Source organism: Alternaria conjuncta, assembly GCF_024043145.1.
Source record: "Alternaria conjuncta strain BMP 0040 chromosome Unknown scaffold_4, whole genome shotgun sequence".
Classification (NCBI taxonomy): domain Eukaryota; kingdom Fungi; phylum Ascomycota; class Dothideomycetes; order Pleosporales; family Pleosporaceae; genus Alternaria; species Alternaria conjuncta.
The window spans coordinates 2,069,430-2,094,330 of record NW_026250093.1 but is presented as its reverse complement, the minus strand read 5'-3'; the positions used below and the strand labels follow the sequence as shown (position 1 = coordinate 2,094,330).

Below are 24,901 nucleotides of genomic sequence, written 5' to 3'. Positions count from 1 at the left end.
TGCACACGGCAGATGCGACCGTTGGTGGCTCCTTCTTCCAAGATCTGGCATCCACTAGTAGGGCCCATAGCAGCCCCGGGGCAGGCCACGTGACGACCCTGAAAGTTTGGAGCGTGATGGCTACGGGCGTTGTCCTGGTCACGGCTGAGAGACGTCCTAGGTTCATCGGTGAGGCATGTCGTATAGATTGACTGCCGTCGTATCGATCGTTATCGCCAGCTGCGCCGATAATGCAACCCTCGTCATATCAGATCATCCAGATGGAACCTGCTCGTCAGCCTTACCTATGCCGTCCGCGAGTAGGGTGACTTCATAAGGGCGAGGTGCGTGGCCCCGGTGCAGGGCGCGCTCCGACGTCGGTGGCCTGGCGTGGATGCGACGACGACGGCTGGCTGCTTGCTTTTCACGGGAAGACTTCATGGCCGCGTGGATGAAATCAGACAGACGCATACACGTCGCGAGTTGATCGCGCTCGAACGGGCGACGCCTGCTAGATAACAATGCCAGGCTCGCGCTCTGCCTGCGCGTCCATGGAGAAGCCGGAGAAAGGCTACAAAACTTTCTAGTGGCGCGGGAGCTAACCACCAGGCTACGCCGCATGGGGCATCGCGATCCAGCTCGGCTGGGGCAGCCATGTTCGGCGTCGTCCACCAGGCGTCTGGCACAGCGAGAGCCGTGATGCAGCGTGAGCACCCCGCGAGAAAATTCTGAGCGTTCGGCCAACCGCGCACCCGCTCGCTTGGCCGTCATTGCGCGTGCGAAGTGCCCAGCAGCGGGAGCACGGCTGCCATTTGCTGCGCGCCTGAGAGGCAGCCTTCTGGGGCGAGGCGAGTCGAGCGAGCTTTAACCACACGGGAGGAGTTGATCTGGGCAGCAGAGAGTGGTCCGCCCGCCTTTTCAAGTCCAGCACTCCGCCCCTCCGTTCGAGCCCATCTCTGTTTCCATTACCCAAGAGCTTACCTCACAACTACTGCGCGACCACACACAGGCCCGAACGCCCTCTTCTTATCATACATTATCAAAACCCCATACAAACCGTATCGATTTTCGACCCGGCGCTGCGGCTGCCCAGCACAAGCGCGTCTAAGCGACCAGAGCCTCCTGCTATCTCCTTCGACCTGCCTTTGTCGCATCTCTCGCAGCTCTTGGCGCCTCGGTGCCCCTCTATCTGGACGGAGGGGTACGGTGGCCGTAGATGGGAGATAGTCTCGTAACAGATATGACGGCCCCCGTGGGCAAGGCAGAGGCTTCGCGCGATGGTTCGACCGACTCTATCGGATCGTCGCCCGAACCTGGTCTGGCGGAGACATATACCCAGGAAGAGCCCCAGCAGCAGAAGCGCAAAGGCGGCCGTAAACCTGTGAGCCTTCCTGATGCCAATTGCCTTGCCTGTCATGGCTGCAGCAATTGAATCGCCAATCACTATGTCGAAGATAGGACTAACCAAGCGTCGTAAGATATATGCCACCTCAGAGGAGCGCAAGCAGCGCAATAGACAGGCGCAAGCCGCCTTTCGTGAGCGCCGTACAGAGTACATCAAGCAGCTGGAGAGCACCATAAAGCACCATGAGGACACGCTGCAGAACCTGCAGAACAGTCACCGCAACGCCGCCGACGAATGCCTTATGCTCCGGTATAAGAATTCTCTACTCGAGAGGATTCTGCTAGAGAAAGGTAGCCCCAATCTTATCAAGACGTCTATCAATCAGGGTACACACGCTAACCTCTTGCTCCACCAGGTATCGACGTCCAGGCCGAGCTGCGCGCGAAGACTGGCAGTCCAAACCTGGGGCCGACCAGAGCCCCAGCGTCTGCACACACCTCGCCCAACCAGGCGCCTCTCCAACAACGTGCTATATTGAACAGACAACAACAGCGGCGCTCGCTCCAAGGCCCGCCCAAGGTTGATAGCGTCAATGGCTTGCCCATGATACAGCCGGATGGGCCGATTCAGCGTTCACCACTGTCGCAACCCACTCCTGGCTCGCATCTCTCGTCGCCTGCTCAATCAGCAACGCGCTCGCCCAGCTTCATACCTCATGGTCAATCAGTGTCTCCCAACTTTGGGCCCATACCTCCACAACAGCAGCAGCACCAACAGCAGCAGCCACTACGGCCACAGCCGCCTAGATCAAACTTTACTCCCATGATGGGTGCTCAGCGCCCTTCGCTCGTAACGAACCAGGCTCCCGCAAATGGCATAGCAAACGCGTCTACTGTTGGCAGCAACGGTAACGGCATAACTCAGAGCAGTGGTCCTACGTCTTTCTACCAGACACAGTTCACGGACCACATGAGTCAACTCGGCAAGCTGACCCGTTTCCTATCCCCTCTTAAGTATAGGGCTTTGTAATCCTAGGCTGATTTCGTGTTACAGAGCAGGAGTACGAGGAACAAGCCGACTCCTACGACCACGACGACCCGAGCGAGCACTCCGCTGGCCCTGGCCCATTCCCGCAACAGAACTTCCCGCCGTCGAACAACATGCCACCACCGATGCCGCCCTCGCAGAACCCACCCTTTACGAGCCCAGCAGCTTTGGCGCCCAACGACGGAGGCCATGCCTACAATGGCATGAGCAACAACCACCTCTTCGACCCGTACGACCCTATGCTTGACGCCGACCCCTTTGGACTCTCGGCCAGCATGCACTTCCCCACGATGTATGAGAGTAGATGATGATACGAGGAAAGGATAGGAAGAGGGGGCTATATTGGAGTTATCAGGGACCGAATTGGATCACCGCCGACTGATACCCTCCCATGACGTTGTTTAGCGGGCGCAACAACTGCTTTTACCCAATCGACAATGTGTCACGACGGTACGACGGCGTTCAACATGAGACCACGAGTCTCGATACGGGGGAATTCTACAAAAAAGTTATCATTCAACCTGGGGCAGGTTTACGACATGTGTACTTGTGATGGAAATTGCTTGGGGTTATTGCTATGGACGCGGGTGAATATTTCTCATCCATACGCTTCACTCTGGCATCGCTGCCTGTCTAGTGACACTGGAAGGCGGGACGATGCTTTGTACATATTGTAATGCAGTCGGCCGCAACTATCGAGTCAATGTTGCACCCCCCCTCATACTCCCACAACGCCGTGACAGCGCCCATGCTCTTTAACCAAGGCCAAGTCAGGCCTTTTCACATCCTGCGACACTATAGCGATGCGGTCGCATTCTGGAGCTGCATTGGACGCATTCACAATTGCTTTTCCTGACAAAAAGCATTGCATGGGTGAAACAGCCTCGGAATGACGTGCGCTTGAACGCGCATTCAAATCAACATTGACACGCCAGCGGCGCAAGAGCTGCAGACTAACAGGTTGGTTACAGTGAATACCGTGTGCCTCAAGACTTTGTTTTGAGCTGCACTCGCACAAGAATCGAGTGAAGCGCTGTATGCGGCAAGAACCGCAGCGCTCATGTTTCTTTGTGCCTCCAATAGTCTTAGCCCCACTACACTCGCTTACGGAAGCAACCCACGGCCATTTTCGATTGACCAAAACCTCGTGCCCGCAACATCGCGCCTATCACCCCGTTCGCGAGTCAACTTCTGAGAGCCACGTCCCTAAAATCTGTAGGGCAAGCTCTCGCATTCTTTTTCTCTCCCGGCAGATTGTGCATCTAGAAGGGCAAAGCGCGAAAGGCGCTCCAATCCGTCAAGATGTCGCAAATTGCTTCCAAGGTAAGCTACAACTCACCCCACCATCAGGTTCAGCTTCGCGCCTTCCATTGAGGGCTGCGAGAGGGCCTGCACCACAGTAGACAGCTTCAAGATGCTAATTCCAACTGCAGAACATTTACGAGCTGCTGGGTATGTCGCAGCGCACAGCACAGGCACCGAACTCTCACTCACGACCCCGCAGGCAATGACCCCGAGCTCGACCCCGACAGGCCGGCTGACCCACCGACGAGGGCGATTGAGAAGCCCGTCATGAGGCACGGCAAGCGCGAGGGAACCGATGCCCCCAAGCCCATGCCCGAGAGGATGAGCAACCAGAACCGTGCCAAGCAGTCCGACAACGCCAACGACAACGGTACGTCGGATACAAAGAGCAATCCCCATGCTCTACACTCTCATGGGAGGTTCAGTGGACAATTGCTAACGCAGCACAGCATTCCGGGATCGCGGCGTCGGCTCTGACAAGAACCGCGGCAGGGGATCTGGCGGTGAGTGCCCTGTCACTGGTCAATTCGTACCTATACTGACGTTTCGCAGAGCCTACCAGCACTGGAGGTCGTGGTGGACAGCGTGGCCGCGGTCGCGGTGGACGCGGAGGTCGCGGAGGCGCTGCTCAGGGTGACCGTCATAGCAGGACTGGCATCGCGTAAGAAATCCCATGTCATATAACGACCATATCTAACGATCTCCAGCGAGCACGACAAGCAGGCCGCACACGGCTGGGGCGGAAAGGACGGCGATGCCGAGTTGGCTGACGAGCAGGCTGGAGAGGCCATGGCTCAGGCTGAAGAGAAGGACGCCATCAAGGAGGACGCCGAGGGCGAGGCCGATGCCGAGCCTGAGGACAAGAGCAAGTCCTACGCCGCCTACCTCGCTGAGCTCGCCGAGAAGAAGCTCTCTCTCGCCGCCCAGAACGTCCGCAAGGCCAACGAGGGCAGCAGCACCAAGTTCCCTGAGGGCACTGCTCTCGCCCGTGAGGAGCAAGAGGACTTCATGGCCGGTTCCCAAGGCAAGGCCAAGCGCGAGCGCGCCCGCAAGGAAAAGGTCCACGTCGAGCTTGACGGTGACCGCATGCTTGCTCCCCCTCCCCGTGAGGGTGGCAGCCGAGGAGGACGCGGCCGTGGCGAAGGCCGTGGCGAGTTCCGCGGTCGTGGCCGTGGCGGCGGTGAATTCCGTGGCGAGGGACGTGGTCGCGGCGAAGGTCGTGGCGAGTTCCGCGGACGTGGCCGTGGCGGTGAGGGTCGTGGACGTGGCGAGGCCCGTGGTCGTGGAGGCCGCGGCGGTGCCCAGTCCAACATCAACATCACCGATTCCAGCGCCTTCCCCAGCCTGGGCGCATAGATTGCGTCAACCTTGGTTCCGGCCTGAAAACAGGACATACCTGCATCCGACAGTCAAGTGTGGATGAAATGAACGAATGAATAAGCTATCTCACGACGGGACGAGCGAACGGAGAGCGAAAGCACAATATCAAGGAATCTCGATCAGAGATGTCGGCGGGCTAAAATACTTACATCTACCGGTACCACGAATGTAGTGAACTTGAGCTCAACCTTTGCAAGTGTTTTGATTCCCCGGTTGGTCTTCTCGTGTGCGGTAGTACGTTTCTATGAACAAGAATAAAAAATTGTATCTGATGATTGTGTGTACGTTGATAACACCCTCACGCTCTTGTCAACTATAAGGAGTGCTTGTAGAAAGGACGAGTGGACTCATGTTATCCCGAGGCGCGCTAGAATGCTAGAAGTCCAACTGAATGCTTGAAGTAAGAGGAGACAGTCAAGCATGCAATGTGTGAGATAGCTCCGATATCATCAGTTCAGGGAATATGAGGCGTATATAATCTCAAGTAGTAGGCCGGTAGCATATGTATGAGTGTATCAAAGTACTGAGACAATAGGGCTATGAAACCATATAAGAATCGACGTTGCCTCTCTACATGAAGATGATTCAAGTCAATACAATCGTCCGGTCCTGATATTAGGACGAAGCGGGGAGTGGTTCGATGCGCAAATATCGTGTGATGGAGCATGCAATCGCTGACCGAGACATATACATCACCGCAAGACGCCTATACAATCCACATGCAACCCCATGGTATTCTCCCACACTATTTATCATTTTGAAGTGCATAGACGAGTGCTCCAGTTACTTGCTATACGCCGTTCGATAACAAGTGTCCAAATCTTCTCATTGAAAAGCTTCTTGAAACTACGGAAGCAACGCCGTATGCCCATAACGCCCCTGCAGTTCAACGTCAAATTCCCCATGCTATTAAATGTTGCAAGACTCCGTGTAAAGTAAGAGGTACGGAAAGGTTCAGGACTCTCACTTCCCCTCTTCAGCAGCCAAGATACCGTCTTTGCACGATGCGCACACAAGTAAGGCGCAGTTAACGCACTCATGGGCGAGACTGAACTTCATAGAGAAGATGTTCGATGGGGCATTGAAGGTAGCTTGAGCCTTTCCTTTCGCTTGCGGAGGGACGACGTCAGTGACGAATGACGCTTCGGATGCTCGTCGCCGAAGCTCGATTTCAGTTGTGGAGACGATATTGCCGTAGGTATCTACCACGCGGCCGGAAGAGTACTGAATATCCTCCATAGGCGAGGTTTCGCGAATGGGCACACTTTCAGAGAGCGGAGAGGCGACGGAAGTAGTGAGATGGGGCGCTGTTCCAATGGCATCACCAGCTTGGAAGAGCCCGCGAGGAGGTATGTATCCACCCCGTCCGCGACCGCGCCCTCGCCCTGGTCCGTTACCCCTCCTGAACCCTCGACCGGCTCTTCGTACTATACCTGCGGCTACGGTCTTTGCCTTCATCCCATTGACTGCGGTTTTGGGAGCTTCGATCTCTGGGTGTATTGAACACCAGCATTTTACACATTCCATCTCAGCCGCGGAATCGTTGATTAGAGCTTTTGCGAGGGGGATTCTGTAGGTTTCGAAGCTGTGGTCACAGTTCCATGAGCGGTCCTGGTAGTCTTCCCCTGGCTCTTCACCAAAGTCTAGATCTTGATTCTCCCAGTAACGAGGCCCTCCAGCATCAAGATTACGTGGAGGCGCTGGCTGTGGCGTAGATATCGCTGCTGCGCCAACCGTCTCTTGCGCTTGAGATGTCTCGTTGGGTAGCGCCGATGCATCGTTCGTGCCAGATGGAGGCTCGCCCTCATCAGACTCCGTGATATTGCCGTCACTGCCGTCGTCTTCCCCATATTCATTACACGCTCCACCACAGTCCTCCGGCTCGTCCATACACATGTAGCAGAAGTGCGCTCCACACCGACACTCCATGTGTAGACAACCGTACATTCGTTTCAGTCCATGACCGCACTTCGGACACCTCTTATATCCCCAGCTCTTCAGTAGCTCTGTAGTTTCTGCATCGATGCCAAATTCAGAGATATTGCATATAGCGTCCGGGTGAGCGACTTGCCGACATGTGAGACAGATATCAGCTGAGCAGGTTGGACACGCAAAGACGTTCAACGTTGGCGTTCCAACACCAGAGTCAGCGCGCTTCCCTTGCTTTTTTGTTGCCTGATCGGGCAGGAGTCGTTCTGGAATGAAGGCCGAGCATGTTGGCACTGGACAATAGAATGGATTTGGTGTGAGCCACTCTTCGTACTTCGATTTGAACTCTGTGAACTCCTCCTTTGTCAGGTGCGGTTTTGCGTAATGAATTGGTATCTGTCCGCAGCACCTTGGAGGCATGCGCGTGGTATCTTTACAGCATTCGGTGAACATCCTCTTGATACACGACCCACAGTATGTACTGCCACATTGTCTGCATGGCTTCACAACCTCCTTTGAGTGCTTCGGACTTTTGGCACCTGGTAATTCCGTACAGCATATAATACACTGTACTTCTGGTAATGGTAAGGTAAGAGTAGGCTTTGCTGGTGGTGGAGGAGGCGGGGGCATGGTAATCGCGGGCGGGGGTTCAGGGTCGGTATGATCGTGTTGGATAGACATGAGTCGACGCTCTTCTAAGAAGAGAAGGAAGGAAGTGGTGATGTTTGGGGCTTGTTCCATGGCGATGGAAGGTGCAAGAGTTGCGAACGTTGTTGCGGGCGCGCTGTTGCGTCTTTGCGGAATAACTGGTACCGTGGTAGAGGTTGCAACGTTGATATCGTCGTAACAATAAGGGTCTGAGACCCGTGGTGTGGCCTCTTGGCAGTCCCGTTTGGCGTTTGCATGGTCAATGTCGTGATGTTGGGCAGTCGCGACTGGCGAGGCAACAGCTTTCACGTGCGGCCGTACCGCTCGAGAGAACTTAGAACCCATAGTAAACGAGATGGCGTATGCTACTGTTACACATGAAGCTCTCAGCAAGAAGACCTTAAATAGAGAACAGCATGCAGTTAAATGTGCGAGGTTTGACTCAAGGCTGTTGACTCAACGGAAGGCGCAGTGGTGCTGCCTGCAGGCAGCCAGCCTTGCGGCGCTGACAGTCATTGGCTTCGACGAGACATCATCACAGTACCCCACAGATACCAGACATCTCCTAGCTTCAATGAGACTGTGGCCTGAAGACGTATCTGGTCGACCTCTTCACGTATGCTGATTGATCAATCGATGCTCCGAGACTCGTGTCGTACTGCGAGAGCATGGTGAGGGCTGACCATGACGTCAGATCACGAGCCTTCGCCCTTCAGCCATATGACTCTGGTAGGGGCACAACAACAGAACCTCGAAACATAGGACATTCCGCCCTTTCGATGGCAGAAAGCTGCATGCGGTTGAGGGCACGATGTCGTGCACAGCCAGCAGGCGGCCTACTCTCTAGTAGCTCCACCAACCCCGCACCGGGTTTAGCGCCATCTGGGGCTTCATCTTTCGCTAGCTTTCACACTCGAAATCCATCATCCGAACCTGTGTCGCGGTACGCCTACTAAGAAACAGTTGCTGGATCCGCTTCTTGTCGCTACCATCTGATGAAGGTCACCTGGCCATCGTCTTGTATCCTAGAGATCATGGCGCGTACCGGCACGAAGGGTAGTCGTGTAGGCGTGTAGCTCTATGCTCTTCGTCCTCAGATGTGATTGTAGCTCCGAGTCAGACAAGTTGACTGATGTTGCTGTGAAGCTCAAAACTTTTTGTTCGCGATTCCTCACCAGCTGGAAACCAGACATGCTTCGTCATCAATGTCGCAACTCTCGAAGCTAGTCAGACCCTGAGCCATGCACACGTAGGAAGGCGCATCTCCGAAAGCGATCGATTGTCGTCTCCAGCTGCTGAGAGTCCGTATGGCGCTGCATCAAAGACATGCTAGACTTGATCGGATTTAGGCTCGAGAGGAGAAGAACAGGCTCCACAATCTAAGTTCAGTATTTCGACGGAGTGAAAAGTTCAGTGTAATACGTGATATGTGATCCAAGTTATCTCGAAGGGCTTGGCTATAGGCTAGGCTCAACTGCGGATATAACATGACGGCCCGGTGCAATTCAATCTGACCGCACCGAGATGATGTTGAGTAAGCCTACGCCGTTGGGCACAACTCCAAGAGAGAGCTCCAATCTCTTGCATCGGCATCGTGGAATGTGGCGCAGACGGTCGTCTTCACCCGAAATACGCTCATACGTTCATACGCTGAAACCTGGTAGACTTCTGCAGGCTAGACGTAATAGGTGCTATTTCCACGCGGAGCGGGGTATATAGCGTGAACGACTCATGCAAGTCCTTGCACAGGACGACGACATCTAGATTGACCACCACCAGCGATATGCCTTGAAAGCGCGAAGCTAATACACCGCGACTACGTTGATTAAGTTGCGATCGTCACACTGGAAAACGGGTACTCGGATATTGCTGGTATTCTTAGGACTCGGAGCCAACGTGGCTAGCGATGTTCTTGGGTAGGGATCGCAGACTATCGGTGTACCGCGAGGTACTTTTGACATTCAAGGTACTTTGTACCGTTCACAACATAGTGACCAATTGAGAGACACAGCCAAGCATGGCGGGTGGTAGACGACATGCCGAACAACGTACCGTCGGCTCGTGTATCCGCTTGGTATTGACGCGATGCTGCTCTGAGAGAAAAGGTGTAGCACAAATGGGTCAGTATCGGGGTCAAGTTACTCAGACCAGATCAGTGACGTGAGTGACTTTCGTTGTACCACCTGCCGAGTGGGGCGGCCCACGAGAGCGTCCTGGTGCTTACTAGATCATCCGGTGGAAAAGCTCTCAAGCGCACCTGGTCGGCTGCTAGTTGCTCGACAGCACACGCCGAGGCAACGGTCCGGACGTAAACGTGAGCTTGCAAAACGGGAGCATGTCCTCAAAGAGTTTTCCCGAGGATTCGCCAATGTATAATGCGGGTGCTCCAGGTAATACTGGGGTCTACCCCGAGGAGCTATACCGCCGATTTCTCAGCCCAACGGAATGTCGGACCTCACAGCAGACGCTACTGAGCAGATGCTAGAGACCAAGGTTTGCGACTTTGCGGCGCAGTTGAAGACGGATGCATGGAAGCTCGAATACGACACCAACCCCGCACTGGGTGTCTTGCCCTGGCTTGGACGTCTTGAGCCAGCGAGACAGGGCGCCTCACGCACCTCCCACTGCGAGCTTGGCTGTTCTGTGGCGCTCGGAAAGGGCTTTTGAGTGTGAGCTTATATGCACGTCCGGGGTTGACGTAGGTAGATGACGATGTACACGGCCAGGGTAATTCAACGCGCCCGTGCACGTAGCTCAAGGGAGGGAGAGAAGCAATATTTCTTCTTCTCCCTTGTGGAGCTACCCTGACGTGATGCAGCTGCGAGAAGTCGATGGTCGCTGCATATGCGCAGCAGTCTTGACTGGAGACGGACCATGTGATGGGGCTTCCAAGGAAACATCGGGGCCAGAAGAACACAGCGGAGGCACCGGGGTGCGCTCCATCGAGTCATTGAGGGCTTAGGGGCGGGGATCAGCAGGTTCTGCACACGTCCCCCGCAGAAGAAGAGGCAGCCGCTTGCGCCTGGGGTCGTGACGGCGCATGGTGCTAGGGGACGGGTAGCTGGGCGCTGGGGAAGCTATGCCCTGCCCATGTCACTTGCTGCTCGCGGCTGTGAATAAAGCTGTCATGGCGCCCGGGACTTTAGGCCTGTGTCTGCGAGCGCTTTCAACTCCTACTTGCATACTACCACAGTAGATTTATATTACTGTGTTCTTGTATCTCAATCGCCGCGTTTCCCAGCCAGCCGACGCCATGCTGTGGCTTGCACAAGCATTGTTTGCGGGCCTTGCCCACGCCCAGGTCTGTTTGCACATCCTCTAATTACGCACCACAACGCCGTTGGCACTGCAAGATGTTTGTATTCAAGCTGCAGAGATGCTGCGCGATCTTGCGCATCTTGTTGTTGCCCTCTTCCCCTTTCTGCGCGCAGTACAATTCACCCCTGCAGTTGTGTTTACGAGCTTACGCTGATCATAAACAAGTATTCCAACAACACGGGCTCTAACGACACCAGCAGTCCATTGAACTTTGCTGAGAGTCCTCCATACTACCCCAGCCCGTACGTACAAATTTCGGCATTTTACAAGTCATTAGCCGTAGAAGTGGGCTTGACAGGTGTGGGGAAGAGCGAAGGAGCGCCGGCTCCACCAAGCTTTCACATGCGGCAGTTGCATCGCGACACGACCGAGCTTCACATCTGGAACACAATTGCTGACTCGAACATAGCTGGGCAGAGGACACCACTGGCGACTGGGCTGATGCCATTACCAAGGCAAAGGCATTTGTCAGCCAGCTTACTCTCATCGAGAAAGTGAACCTCACCACCGGAACTGGATGGCAGAGTGACGCCTGCGTTGGCAACGTTGGCGCCATCCCCCGTCTCGACTTCGACCCTCTCTGCTTGCAAGACAGCCCTCTGGGTATCCGTTTCGCCGATTACGTCTCTGCTTTCCCCGCAGGTGGCACCATCGCTGCATCATGGGACCGTGGCGAGTTCTACCGCCGTGGTTACCAGATGGGTCAGGAGCACCGCGCAAAGGGTGTCGACGTGCAACTCGGCCCTGCTATCGGTCCTCTTGGTCGCCATCCCAAGGGTGGAGTAAGTTGTTCGACCCAACCGCATTAACATTCACTAATATCTGCCCAGCGTAACTGGGAAGGTTTCTCTCCTGACCCAGTCCTGACTGGCCATGCTGTCGCCGACACCGTCCGCGGTATCCAGGACGCTGGTGTCATTGCCTGCACCAAGCACTTCATCATGAACGAGCAGGAGCACTTCCGCCAGCCCGGTAACTTCGAGGACTTTGGCTTCGTCGATGCCATCAGCTCCAACTTGGATGACAAGACTCTGCACGAGCTCTACCTGTGGCCTTTCGCCGACGCCATCCGTGCTGGAACTGGATCCATCATGTGCTCTTACAACAAGGTCAACAACTCCCAGGTCTGCCAGAACTCGTACCTCCAGAACTACATTCTGAAGGGCGAGCTTGGCTTCCAGGGATTCATCGTCTCTGATTGGGATGCTCAGCACTCTGGTGTGTCTTCCACCCTTGCTGGTCTTGACATGACTATGCCCGGTGACACCGACTTCAACTCTGGCCAGTCCTTCTGGGGAACCAACCTGACTATCTCCATCCTCAACGGTACCGTTCCCCAGTGGCGTCTCGACGATGCGGCTGTCCGCATCATGGCCGCCTACTACTTCGTCGGCCTTGACGAGTCCATCCCTGTCAACTTCGACAGCTGGCAACGCGACACTTACGGATACGAGCACTACTACGCACAAGTTGGCAATAAGCTCGTCAACCAGCACATTGACGTTCGCATGGACCACTTCCGCTCCATTCGCCGCTCTGCTGCCAAGTCGACTGTCATGCTCAAGAACTCTGGTGTCCTTCCTCTCTCCGGAAACGAGAAGTGGACTGGTGTCTTCGGCAACGATGCTGGTGAGAACGAGTATGGTCCCAACGGATGCGCTGACCGCGGTTGTGACAACGGTACCTTGGCCATGGGCTGGGGATCGGGAACTGCCGACTTCCCTTACTTGGTCACTCCTCTCGAGTCCATCAAGCGCGAGGTTACTGACAACGGTGGTGTCGTCACTTCCGTCACCGACAACTGGGCCTACGCGCAGATCCAGGCAATGGCTAGCCAAGTTAGCCACGCTATCGTCTTCGTCAACGCCGACTCTGGTGAAGGTTACATCACCGTCGACGGTATATATTATCCTACTTTTACATTGAAACTTTATTAACTCAGGCACAGGCAACATGGGTGACCGCAACAACCTCACTGTCTGGCAAGACGGTGAGACTCTGATCCAGAACGTGTCGGCACTGTGCAACAACACCATTGTCGTCATTCACTCTGTCGGACCTGTCCTTGTCAACAACTTCTACGACAACGAGAACATCACTGCCATTCTCTGGGCTGGTCTTCCCGGCCAAGAGTCTGGCAACGCCATCGTCGACATCCTCTACGGCCGCCACAACCCCGGTGGCAAGTTGCCCTTCACCATTGGCAGCTCCCAGGAAGAGTACGGCCCTGATGTCACTTACGAGCCCACCAACGGCCACGGCAGCCCCCAGGACAACTTCGACGAGGGTGTCTTCATTGACTACCGTGCGTTCGACAAGAAGAACATCACCCCCATCTACGAGTTCGGTTTCGGTCTCTCCTACACCACCTTCGAGTACTCTAACATCAGTGTCGTCAAGGTGCCTGCTGGCGCATACGAGCCCACTACTGGCCAGACCATCGCTGCCCCTACTCTTGGCAACTACAGCAGGAATATTGAGGAGTACCAGTTCCCCGCCAACTTCACCCGCCCGGCCACCTTCATCTACCCCTACCTGAACTCGACTGACCTTGCTGAGGCGTCACAAGACCCTGAGTACGGTGTCGACTACACGTGGCCTGAAGGTTCCACTGATGGCTCACCCCAGGCCCGCATCGCTGCCGGTGGTGCTCCCGGTGGTAACCCTCAGCTGTGGGACGTCCTCTACACAGTCGAGGCCACCATCACCAACAACGGCACCGTCGCTGGTGACGAAGTTGTGCAGTGCTACATCGCTCTCGGTGGACCTGAAGACCCGGTGGTCCAGCTCCGCGCCTTTGACCGTCTGAGCATTCAGCCCGGCATGAGCGCTACCTTCCACGCTGACATCACCCGCCGTGACATCAGCAACTGGGACGTCGCTGCCCAGAACTGGGTCATCTCCGAGTACCCCAAGACGGTGTACGTTGGTGCTAGCTCGCGTAAGTTGTTGCTTACTGCGGAGATGGACACCAGCGACTACACTTCGTAGAGGAGTCGTTGAGATCTGTATTGTTTGGATAAAAACCATCAACAGTAATGTTCAATCCTTAATTGTGAGCTAGTCATAGCTAGTTTTATGAAGAAACGAATCTTTGTGACTATTGCCTGATGGTGTGTGCACGTGTCTTGCCTGTCAAACTTGGTGAAACCGCTACATGGACGCTTGATCGATCCCGACAGACGGCTATGGTGCCCTATCGCGATGGATTGAGGGGTAATGCGTATCCCGGGCCGGCTGCGCTTCGGCGTGGAGCCTCGATGACGGGCGACAGTCAAGGAATGCGTTTACGAGGTGACTAATGTAGCTAAAGCGATCAAAATTAGACGCGTCACGAGACGAACGATGCAAAGTTGCGATCGTTATGCAGGATGTCGACACGGTATTTTGCGACGTTCTTCGCTCATCGTGTAGCAGTACACACAGCAAGCGAGCGTGAGTAAGCGTCCGAAGCGGCAACGATTGGCGTCGTGTTGGTGGGCCGTTGGTGCAGCCAGCAGCGATCCTGTTGGCGGCATGCGAACGGTTTTCAAGCCCGATTGCATAGCGTCATTGTTTGCTTGGCTGGGCCCGACGCGCACAGTCGGCACCTGAGCGTTTGGGGCCTCTGGGTGCGCTGGAGAAGCAATGCTCAGGGCGCAATGACAGGAGGCGGGCATCATATTGCAGGCGTCCCGTTTGACAGCGGCGCAGCGTGCATGTTTGGAAGTCTGGGTCTGGGTCGCTCACGGCTGGGGGCGCGCTGCCAGCTACCGCGTTATTTTGATCACGAGTGCGCACGGATAGCATCTTGAGCCAGGACACCAAGGCGACGTAATTTGTCCCCTTCCGTGCTCCTGCGGCTCTGCTCCATTATCTCTCTATCGATAGCCACCGACTATCTGACTATCCCACGCGTCGCGCATTGTCACCGTTGTCTCGCTGCGTCCTGAGGTCATCGCCACGCCTGCGCTAGCCACCAAGTCGCGTCGTGCTGGAATAACAAACACGCCGATACGTCGACCCTTCCGCCCACGACCGCGCGCTCTTCCACCCTCCTCGTCACCACCGCCCTGCGACGCCTGCCCCCGGCCCGCCGCCGCTCCCTGGACGACGCCTTCCAGTCGCGCGCAGTGCATTGGGAATCCAACACCGACGTTTCGCGGTAAGCAGCTCCCGTTCCGAGTGTGTCGAGTCGCTTGGTGGGGCGCCTGGCTGGCTGCTCTTCGCACGTCCGTGGCTGGCTCGTCCCTCTCCCATGGTCCGCCGTCACCACCCAAAACAAATAATACACGGATGCCCACACTCGCACAACTCTCGCTGATACATTCTTCTCCTCCACAGATTCGCTCGCTAGCCCCCCGCATGCACCATGTCGACTCGTAGAAGTCTTCGTTCGCGCAGAGACGCCCAGCAGCAGTCTGAACCCGACACGCCAGATGCCACGCCCTCGCGCAAGCGCAGGCGGGTGAGCAGCCCCAACACCACCAGTGTTGCGGCGAACTTGTACTCACTCGCACAGTTGAATGGCGCCGCCCAAGAGCCCGCTGCTACGGCCGCCCCCGACCCGCCCCGTACCCGCATCACAGAGTCGGTCGCCAGCAACGACTCCAACACGACACTGCCCAACGGCGGAGACGCAGAAAACCCCATGGACCCCATAGAGCGCCAGAACATCGTCATAGCCGCCCTCCGCGTGCCCGGTTATGTGCCCCACGCTGCCATCGACTATGCCAACGACCTGCAGTCGCAGCGCAACAAGGGCAAGAACATCCCGGCCTTTGCCAAGATTGCTGCCCGCGACTGGTGCTTCTTCGTTCAGGACACGCAAGTTAGAATCGGCCGTGTAGACTCGAACACACGCTCCAACCTACAGAGCTCTCAGCCCGACATCTCTGGGCTGCCTCCAAGTGAATCCAACCGCCAGGACTGGGGCGTGCACATTGACCTCGGACCTGAGCGCCAGATATCCCGCGTCCACGCCGAGATCAACTTTGAGGTTGACGACCAGCAGTGGTACATCACTGTAAACAGCCGCAACGGTCTCAAGCTAGACGACCGCCATCTCACCAGAGGAGACAAGGCACCCCTACACTCGGGTATCTGTATCAGCATCATGAGCACTCAGATGCTGTTCCTTCTCGCCAACCAAGAGGACCACTTTCACCCTATGTTGTGGCGTCAGGTTAAGAATGAGGACGCTGCCGAGTCTGACAATGACGGCAACCCGCCGCCAAAACCCCATCAGCACGCGCATCCCAGCGGACCGACGCCCAAGCGCGACCAGTACGATCCGTTCCCACCGTCTTCGCACCCTCGCAACAAACACCAATCGTCACAAGCATACTACAACCAGATGACATCCACCCCGGGATACCCACAACCCGGAACCCCCATGACCTTCCGCGGCGAAAAGGACCCCCGCAGCAAAGGCTCACCTGCTACCTTCTCTCGAGCAGTTCTACTAGAAAATGGCGACGATATTGACTACAGCTTAGACTCAACTAAAGAAATCAAGCCGCCTCACAGCTACGCCCAGCTCATCGGCCAAGCGATCCTCAGTAGCGAGGAAGAGATGCTCACGCTTGCCAACATCTACGACTACATCAAGTCCCGGTATGCCTTCTTCCGCCACACAAACAGTGGCTGGCAGAACAGCATTCGACACAATCTGTCTCTCAACAAGTCATTTGAAAAGGTTGCACGCCGCACCGACGAGCCTGGCAAGGGTATGAAGTGGAAGATTGCAGAGTCAGAGAAGGAAGAGTTCATCAAGAAGCAACTGCTTAACCCTCGCAAGGGCGGTGTGGCAATCGGATACCGCATAGACGGCTCAGGGCCTAGTTCGCCCGCGCTGGGCAATCCATCTCAAGCCACCGAGCGCCTTGTAGGTGCCCTGGAGCGCGACAACCGCCAAAGCCAATACCCTCCTCGCGTCAAGTCGCCTCCACGATCCGCTACGCCCCCGCTTTCGTCGGTCCCGATGGCCACCGAATCCTACACTCCAGACCGCGGCCCACGCCCATTTGGAGGTTTCAAGCAATCGCCGACTATACGCGACCAGGATCGGTTCGTCACTCCGGCGAAGCGCCTTGTTTATGGAGCCAATGACGGCCAGGAACCTACTCACATCAAGCAGGACGAATCTCGACTGGAATCATCACCCGGTGTGGACCCCGTTAAGCAGAGTGTCCCTGGTATGAAGACAGACGTCGGTAACTCACCACCGACCCTGTACTCGGACACCGGGTCGAACAACATGAATGGCAACTACGATGCGAACCGAATGAACAATGCCCTCGTCACCCCACTTGTTTCCCGCCACGCACCCCGTCTCGCACCCCCCAGCACAGCTCAAATGCCCAGCCAGTACATGGCATTCTCCAGCCCAGCACCTTTCTGGAAGTTCGTCGACCTCCCCAGCACACCTGCCAAAGCACCCCTCGAGCTCAGCCCCATCAAACTACAACGTCCAGACTTCAAAGATGGCGATGACGACGACCACCCTAGTTCACCGCCCATGTTGCCGTACAACAGCGCAGAGCCCGAAGACAATGAAGATCAAGACCAAGATGCCGAGGAGAAAGGCGAAGAAGAGGAAGATGCCGGCCCAGAGAGTCCAAGTCGTACCGTCTCCAGACCCGCCAGTCGGCATATTGGAAGCCAGCGTTCCCGATCAAATAGCAATGTCAACGGGCTTGGATTGGGTATCGTGGGCAATGGAGGGATGGTACGCGGTGCCAGCCTGACGAGCTTCGAGGAGGAGCCTGAGCCCGAGGAGGAAAGCTACGATCTTTCAAAGTATGTTGCGAATGCGTCCTTGTCTTTCGTAACGGTGCACTGCTAACAATTCAACAGGGGCTTCCAAAAAATCGGCTCCTTCCACCGCAGCATGGCTCAAGCCCACGGTCTCGGCAGCATAGGCAGCCGCGCTACTGCTACACCACCTCCCCATCCTCCCCATCTCGCGCGCACCAGTGTCCCTGCAAACATGTAGACTGAGTTGCAGGACGATATAGACCAACAGACATTAGCGATATATCTTCTCCTCTCACGTTTCGGTACAGATCCTATACTACCATCTGACGACGGTGTGGGTGGTCCAAACTCTTCAGAATGAGCGAAAGTTGGATTATGACGGTTACGACACTTCCTTGTTGTGTGTTTGATTAGGTCGCATCTCGGTTTCTCGGTTTATCGGTCCGCAAAACTCTGCGTATGCATGGAGTTGAGTGTGTTGTTCGTCATACGGATTGTTGTCTTCATTCTATTGCTGCATCACTTTATCGATCGTATCACTCCGCTTATGGCGTTCTATGGGGCATTATGGCATTCTGGGGCAAAAACGGGTGCGTCATGATAATGATGGTGTGTTCAGTTTCTTTCCTGCTGCTATCTGCATCGGTTACGAGGGGGAGGGGTAGGATAAGATGGCTATGCGTATGGATTATGGAAGAGTGGGAAAGTTTGGATGGTGTATGCTTGTAGTGTTAGGCAATGAATGAAAGCATATATCTTTTGAAAGTGGTTCCTGCTCGGATGTTTGACGTGTTTACAAATGTGACCATCGCAAATGGGACTGGGATGGCATGCATGACCTGTAGTTACTCTAGCTTCGATGGCAAAGTTCATTTGGTACGGGTCAGATACCAGCTGTTCCATTGCACATTTATCACCTCACATATATATTGGGATGCCTCATCACTTTCAGTTCCCTTCCATTGTTCCCTTTCTGCTGGCCGTGCAGGTAACATAAGCTACCTAGGTACCAATATACACAAGTCCACCCCCCTCAGTCATCCCATTTCCCTTCCCCATCCATCGTCAGACCAATACGCAATGCAATCCAGCCCAGCCCAATCTAATTGATCTCCTTATGAGGGAACCACTTGCTCGGCTTAAGGTTCTTCTCCTCAAGCGGCGCATCCAACACACCCAATCGCCTTATCTCGCCCGCAGACGGTGCGTCGTCGCGTTTTATGTTGGCTTCGGCTTTGCGGTACGCGGCTTGGAGGGCGAGGGTACGGGCAGCCTGTTGTTGCATTGTCAGCGTTGGTGTTCTGGTCTAGGTTGGTGGGGGGGAGGAGGGACTGTGTGGGAGGTGTAATGAGAAGATGGGATTGATTGGGAGATGGTAGGGGGAGGGGGTGAGGTTTGGAGGTACGCACCTCCTTCTTGTGGTGAAGGCACTCGTAGTAGTCCTCAAGGACGGGGGCGCATTTTGCCTTGCCAGAGTCGTCCTCGGCGTTTGTGTTGGTCGTGTAGCATGCGAGGACTTCTTGCCAGAAGGGGAAGCAGCGGGATGGGCCTGGGGTGATGTGTTAGTTGATGTTTGAGAACTCTATGTAGAGGCGCTTCTTCTTGCTTCGTATGGATAAGAACGAGATCAAAAAGCTTTGGAGGGTTGCGGCGCGAGCGAACGGTCGGTCGAGTTGAGGGCATGTAGCGAGCGAAGGGCGGACACTGGTGGTGAAGATGTGATAGCCGTCTTGCGATATTAAAGCCATTCTTGGAGGTCCCGTCGATTTAATGGGTGTTGATCTTGTAGCTCTTGGTGCTCATGCGCGCTCGTATCATCCTCCAGATCTGGAGTCGTCTTCAAGCCAACGGCTGGCCTCTGCGCTAGCAGTGATGCTCGGTCCACCTTATTCCCAATCCCTCCATGTAATTCCATCCTTCGGTACGTTCGGTGTGGGTGCTCGCATCGTGTAGTCGTCATGATCGCTCTTCGCATCCGTTCCGGGTTCGCTCTTCGTAGTGCCATTGCGCTCGCCCCGCTGCCTCCGCCAACCCCCAAAGCTCCCAAGGTTGTCCCCCAGGAAGTGATTTGTACGTACCACCAGCAAGTCCGTATCCTGAAGCCATTGTCGCGGTGTTTAAGTGGGGGTCTTGAGTCGCGATGTGCTGCCGCTGTGAACTCGACCAGCTTGGGTTACGTCAGCAGCGCACGGACCGTCCGTCATTCATCCGATGGCGCTCGCGGGCCTGCGACAGGTCACACTCAAACACCTCTACATCGTCTTAGCAAGCCATGTCTGCGTCTTTCCTTTCTACAGTTCAGACTCAGCGCATACATTGCGCTGAGATAACAGTTCTCCCAGAACATGGGCTTGCAATACTCTTGATAATGAGGGATTTATCTTACAACCCACATGCTGTCAGCATGCATGCTTCACTACGTAAACCGGTGAAGGAAACCCCGCCACAGCCACATAACTTGGCTGCATGCATCATGTTCATTTCTTCAACTGGGCTCACCAGGCTGCGACTTTGCATCAACATTCTTCAAATCCAAGACCGATAGCTGCTCTTGCCGCATACCGTTGCTAGTGGCACAGTAACAAAGGACCCTTTCATAAGCCTCTCTATCATCGAGTAGCCAGTTCTGCTTGTAAACGTCTTCGCCAGTACAACATCCGCAGCTTGCGCAGAGATGTCTGACAGCGAGAATATTTGTGTTGGTTGTAAGCATCCGATAGTGGACGAAATGATTGAAGGCGACATGACACTGAAATGGGGTCATACTGAGGTCAACGTCAAGAAGCTGCCCGTGGGAGTAGACTCTGGGTGTCGGAACTGCGCTGTCGTTCTTGACGCTATCCTCACTTTCGTTGAGGGCAAAGATCGATCATTCATGCAAGACCACATAACGGTACACCCTGGTCCCATACGCCAAAAACTACGCCAAGAACTTCGCATCGACATCGGCGATAAGATTGAAGTCATACGTTACAGTGGTATGTCTGAACACTCCATAGGTACGCTCGAACTAATAACAAGTAAGACCTTCCACGCAATTTCGAGCCTTCCAAGTTTGGTGTCTGGAACGTCAAAGAATGCCGACCGCTTTCGAAAAACACTTCTTCGCAAGAGACTATTCGTATGGTTCAGGAGTGGAAGACTACTTGCATGCAACACCATAATCATTGTATGCAACGAAAAGCCGTCCCATTGCCCAAGAGGATCCTAAAGATCACAGCTGAACATGTATTCCTTCGCGAGCGGCCTGGCAGGCTAGCTCCGTATGCTTGTCTCAGTCACTGTTGGGGGTTGAATGGTCCAGCCATTAAGTTAACTGCTGAGACTGCCGGACATCTACGTGATGGTCTCAGGACATCGGATCTACCCAAGACATTTCGAGATGCGGTGGAGGTGTGTCGTAACATAGGAATCTACTACATCTGGATCGATGCGCTGTGTGAGATATCCTAGGACAAAATTTAGTTAAAGATACGCGGCTGACCAAGTGCAGGTATTCTCCAAGACAGCGAAGAAGATTGGAAAGAAGCTGCTGCTACGATGGGCGATATTTACGAAAATTCACACATCACCATTGCAGCCACAGCTAGCCAAGATAGCAACGGCGGTCTCTTTTCTTCGGATCGTCCAGTCGCGAGGGTAAAGTAGCCGCCACGGATAGCTCTTAAGATGTCTTGCTAACTTCTTAATAGTATGTAGCTCCCTTGCTATGCTTTGCCAACGCGGTTCGAAGACATCTTATTATTCGTGCTTACAGATTAACAGACGTTTAAAAAAGCATTCCCATCTGTTCGTCCGGAGACAACTAATGAAGTTTCCAACAAGAATGCTAGATAATACACCAACATCAATGCCATTGCTAACTCGCGCCTGGGTGTATCAAGAACGAAGACTCTCACACCGCACAATACACTTTGGCAACCATCAGGTATACTGGGAGTGCCAAACCGGGTTTTCGTCCGAGGATTCCAGAGAAGACATAGCATGGAGTACAAATGCTCCTGACTTCGAAGACTCGCTAGATCTTTACTGGGGTGATGAATGCATGGACCATAAAACCTACTGGCAAAAGACTGTGATGGAGTACACCAAGCTCAAAATGACCTACGAGAGTGATCGTCTTCCAGCTCTTGCAGCTGTCGTCGGTCAAATGTCGCGGCTACGAAGAGTAGACGACTTTTACGTTGCAGGATTGTGGAAGAATAGCATACTCTCGGATTTGCTGTGGTACACAGCGGGAAAGAAACCGCGCCCTGACCGGATGACTCCTTCTTGGTCTTGGGTATCAGCGCAAAACTCGACGATCTTTTGGCATGATTATGAATTTACTAGAGAGGTCAAGATTGTCGATCTGGAGTATACTGTCGTTGGTGCTGCTAACCTCGGAGATATCAACAATGCTAGCATCGTCTTAATGGTGCCTGTACTGGACTTGACAGGCCTTGACGGGCTTGATTCCGCCGAATATCATCACATCAGGCGGGGCACGCGTTTTCACGACATCTCAAAGTCAGCTCCAATCATGGAACAGTTCCGGCAGAACAATCTGGAAATCTCTCGCACTTGGTTCTCTCCCGACTACGATCTAACCACCGCCAATCCTCCATTTGAAAGTGGATGTACCATAAAACTTTTAGTCGCGAGAGGTTCCAGTGTCAGCATCGGCGGGATTGTCGTCCAGCAAATGTCCAACAATGCCCCACAGTACAAGAGGATAGGTTTTCTTAAAATCCACCTGAAGACGACGAAATCTGAAATGATTGGGACGAATGATAAAGACTTAGCAAGGAGTGATAATGATGGTAAGGAGAGAGTTGAAGAGAAGGAAGATAATGTAGGACGTCTGATACTGTCGTTGCCGATGGAAGAAGTAAAGATCATTTGAGGTTTCATCATCTGGTCGGCCATAAGCTCAGATTACCTGTTGTCAGTGTGGCTTTTTCAGAAATACACGGCTACCATATTTGTTCGAAATGAAAGAAAGTCTGCATATCTCTGACGTGGCGCATCGTTCGGCACCACAGCTCGAGAGTTTCGTGAGTGAAGCTACACAATGTTACAGGAAATGACACAAGCAAAAAAGAGATAAATACGTGCACCTTATACAAGAAAAAGACTAAACAGGTCTAGAGCCTATATTAATGTTAGGTTACTTATTTTATAAGTTTTTACGTTAATATAGGCTATAGGCCTATTTAGTTTTTTTCTTAATTAACGTGTGTGGAATGGCAACGAGCTCATTTGATGCTGTCTACCATATCCTCTCACTCCATGGATGTACCCATGCAGACAAAGATAAACAACTACTGCACATACTAGCCTCTACAGGCCCAGCTATAGAAACACAATTACCACGAAGCCGCAGGGATTTTCGTCACGCCTAGATAGCCACGTTAATCCCACGAACACGACGCAGATACCCCGCCTCCTCTGCAGTCCAATGCTTCTTACCCGGCTGCACCCATTTCGCCTGAACACGCGCAGCCAGCTCCGCCTCCGTCTTCCTCGCCGCCTCCCACTTCGCCTTATCTTTCTGCGCCTTCTCCTTCTCGTTCAGCTTCCGCTGCTGCGACCACTTCTGATCGGCATCGTTCTTCTGTTGTGCGTTCGCCTCCCGCTTGGCCTTGCGCTCGGCATAGTCAAGATGCTTCTGCATCTTCTCCTTTGCCTCAGTCACAGCAAGTCCGAAACGCTCGTTGTGCACAAGATAGGCCGCGTAGTCCTCTGGGTCGGGGATCTTGCCGTCAAGCTCGGCCTGAGCGAGCTTGGTTACGACCTTTCGGAAGAGGTTCTCGCCCATCGGTGTCTGGACAGTGGAAAAGGCGTCAATGTCTGAGTACTCTGGGAGACGCTCCGCGCGGATGAGGGCCCAGTATCGGTTGAAAATTCGTTGGGTGTACGCCATCATGCCGAGGTAGTCTGCGGCGCTGCATAGCTGGAGGTCCTGGTACGCGCCCGGGGCTTTGTAGGCGTGCAGTTCTTTCGCGAACTTCTTGAACGTGGTGATCTCGTTGAAGTGCGTGATCAGGTCCTGGACCATCTGGACTTCAAGTTCGGCAGGCAGCTTGATCACTGGATTGGGGCCAGCTACCATCTCCTTCTTGATGGAGACTGCACGAAAGAGTGCGATAGGCATCTCAGCCACTGGCTTGCCCTCGCTGTCGACGATTTGTACTTTTGGTCCTGTAGCTAGGACCTTGCGGTCGGCATGAGAGAGCTCGTAGATCTTGGCCACGTCGCCCATGTTGTTCTCGGTCGCTTGCATAGCTTTCTTGGAACCAGGCGCGGTCACGAAAGCAGAAGCAAGAAGGTTGGCCTTACCATTGGGAGATGGAGCGGCGGCTTTTGTATCCTTCTTGGTAGCTTGCTCCATCTGCTTGGTCAAGGGAGTCGGCGCCATCTCTGCTTTGTCGTTTGCGAAAAGATGGGAGCAATCGGTAGGATGTGGACAACTTGTTTCTGGTCTAGCAAAGTTTGGAATTTGCTAGTGGGGATACTGAGCTGGCTTCGACGCGTAGACTGTTGGGTGGGTTGAGAGTTGACTCCGGTGCTGTGATGGAGAACAGCTAGGAGGAAAAAGGGGGGTTTTTTATATGGAGAAGGGGAGACTGAAGCCATAGTGAATTCAGGAGAGGCCATGGCGTTAGGCTGGCGAGGAGCTGAGGTTGTAGGCTTACTCCGTTCAGTGTGAATGAGTGAATGTACCTGCGGGTGGTGATGCATTGCTCAGGTCGGACATGATAGACGCACAGCACCATCGCTTCCGCCTGTTGTTCTTTCACCAAGGAAACGAGACGGATATTCTCGCGGCGTAGGAAGTGAATGCTGTGGCGCTGACGATGCTATAGTGAATGAGTACCTAGGTAGGTTTCGCGTATATATGAGAAGCTGAGAGATGAGCTTCAGTCAAGGGCTGAGACGTGGTTATAAGGCGAAGGTTAGCTTGACATGCGATCACGCGATGTGATATTCTCTTTGATAGCAAGTATGTTTTCTGCTACTGATGGTCTTTGTGATCAAATGTTCCCGATGTTTGTCAGTGTTGGCATAGTGGCTCGTTTGTCGACTGTTCACGTGCCAAATCTTTCATCGATTATGTATTTTCCAACTCCGACTTTATGGCTTTCACTGCTTCTGATTTCCGTTTGATGAGCGCGGTAGCCCTGTGGCAGTCGCGGTGTTGAGATGATGAATGGTTGATGGGACGGGATG

At 54.2% G+C, this 24,901-nt stretch overlaps 7 protein-coding genes across 7 annotated transcripts; 4 read left to right on the top strand and 3 right to left on the bottom strand.

Annotated features, from left to right (window-relative positions):
- Positions 1-1,219: 1,219 nt before the first annotated feature.
- Positions 1,220-2,679, top strand: J4E85_003561 (uncharacterized protein; the record flags this gene model as incomplete). The annotated part of the gene is made up of 4 exons (XM_051467828.1): positions 1,220-1,352; positions 1,438-1,674; positions 1,740-2,318; positions 2,378-2,679. The coding sequence occupies 4 exons, from the start codon at positions 1,220-1,222 to the stop codon at positions 2,677-2,679; spliced, it is 1,251 nt and encodes a 416-aa protein (XP_051328987.1).
- A 994-nt stretch (positions 2,680-3,673) lies between these two features.
- Positions 3,674-5,032, top strand: J4E85_003560 (uncharacterized protein; the record flags this gene model as incomplete). Its single annotated transcript, XM_051467827.1, has 6 exons — positions 3,674-3,694; positions 3,805-3,823; positions 3,876-4,046; positions 4,126-4,179; positions 4,229-4,337; positions 4,384-5,032. 6 exons carry the CDS (start codon positions 3,674-3,676, stop codon positions 5,030-5,032), a joined length of 1,023 nt encoding a protein of 340 aa, XP_051328986.1.
- A 987-nt stretch (positions 5,033-6,019) lies between these two features.
- J4E85_003559 (uncharacterized protein) lies at positions 6,020-6,946 on the bottom strand (the record flags this gene model as incomplete). Its single annotated transcript, XM_051467826.1, has 1 exon — positions 6,020-6,946. One exon carries the CDS (start codon positions 6,944-6,946, stop codon positions 6,020-6,022), a length of 927 nt encoding a protein of 308 aa, XP_051328985.1.
- Positions 6,947-10,886: 3,940 nt separating this feature from the next.
- Positions 10,887-13,942, top strand: J4E85_003558 (uncharacterized protein; the record flags this gene model as incomplete). Its single annotated transcript, XM_051467825.1, has 5 exons — positions 10,887-10,934; positions 11,117-11,193; positions 11,361-11,733; positions 11,782-12,850; positions 12,900-13,942. The coding sequence occupies 5 exons, from the start codon at positions 10,887-10,889 to the stop codon at positions 13,940-13,942; spliced, it is 2,610 nt and encodes an 869-aa protein (XP_051328984.1).
- Positions 13,943-15,302: 1,360 nt separating this feature from the next.
- On the top strand, positions 15,303-17,927 carry J4E85_003557 (uncharacterized protein; the record flags this gene model as incomplete). Its single annotated transcript, XM_051467824.1, has 2 exons — positions 15,303-17,731; positions 17,789-17,927. 2 exons carry the CDS (start codon positions 15,303-15,305, stop codon positions 17,925-17,927), a joined length of 2,568 nt encoding a protein of 855 aa, XP_051328983.1.
- Positions 17,928-18,791: 864 nt separating this feature from the next.
- On the bottom strand, positions 18,792-19,795 carry J4E85_003556 (uncharacterized protein; the record flags this gene model as incomplete). The annotated part of the gene is made up of 3 exons (XM_051467823.1): positions 18,792-18,962; positions 19,099-19,238; positions 19,768-19,795. 3 exons carry the CDS (start codon positions 19,793-19,795, stop codon positions 18,792-18,794), a joined length of 339 nt encoding a protein of 112 aa, XP_051328982.1.
- Positions 19,796-23,069: 3,274 nt separating this feature from the next.
- Positions 23,070-24,089, bottom strand: J4E85_003555 (uncharacterized protein; the record flags this gene model as incomplete). The annotated part of the gene is made up of 1 exon (XM_051467822.1): positions 23,070-24,089. One exon carries the CDS (start codon positions 24,087-24,089, stop codon positions 23,070-23,072), a length of 1,020 nt encoding a protein of 339 aa, XP_051328981.1.
- Positions 24,090-24,901: the final 812 nt, after the last annotated feature.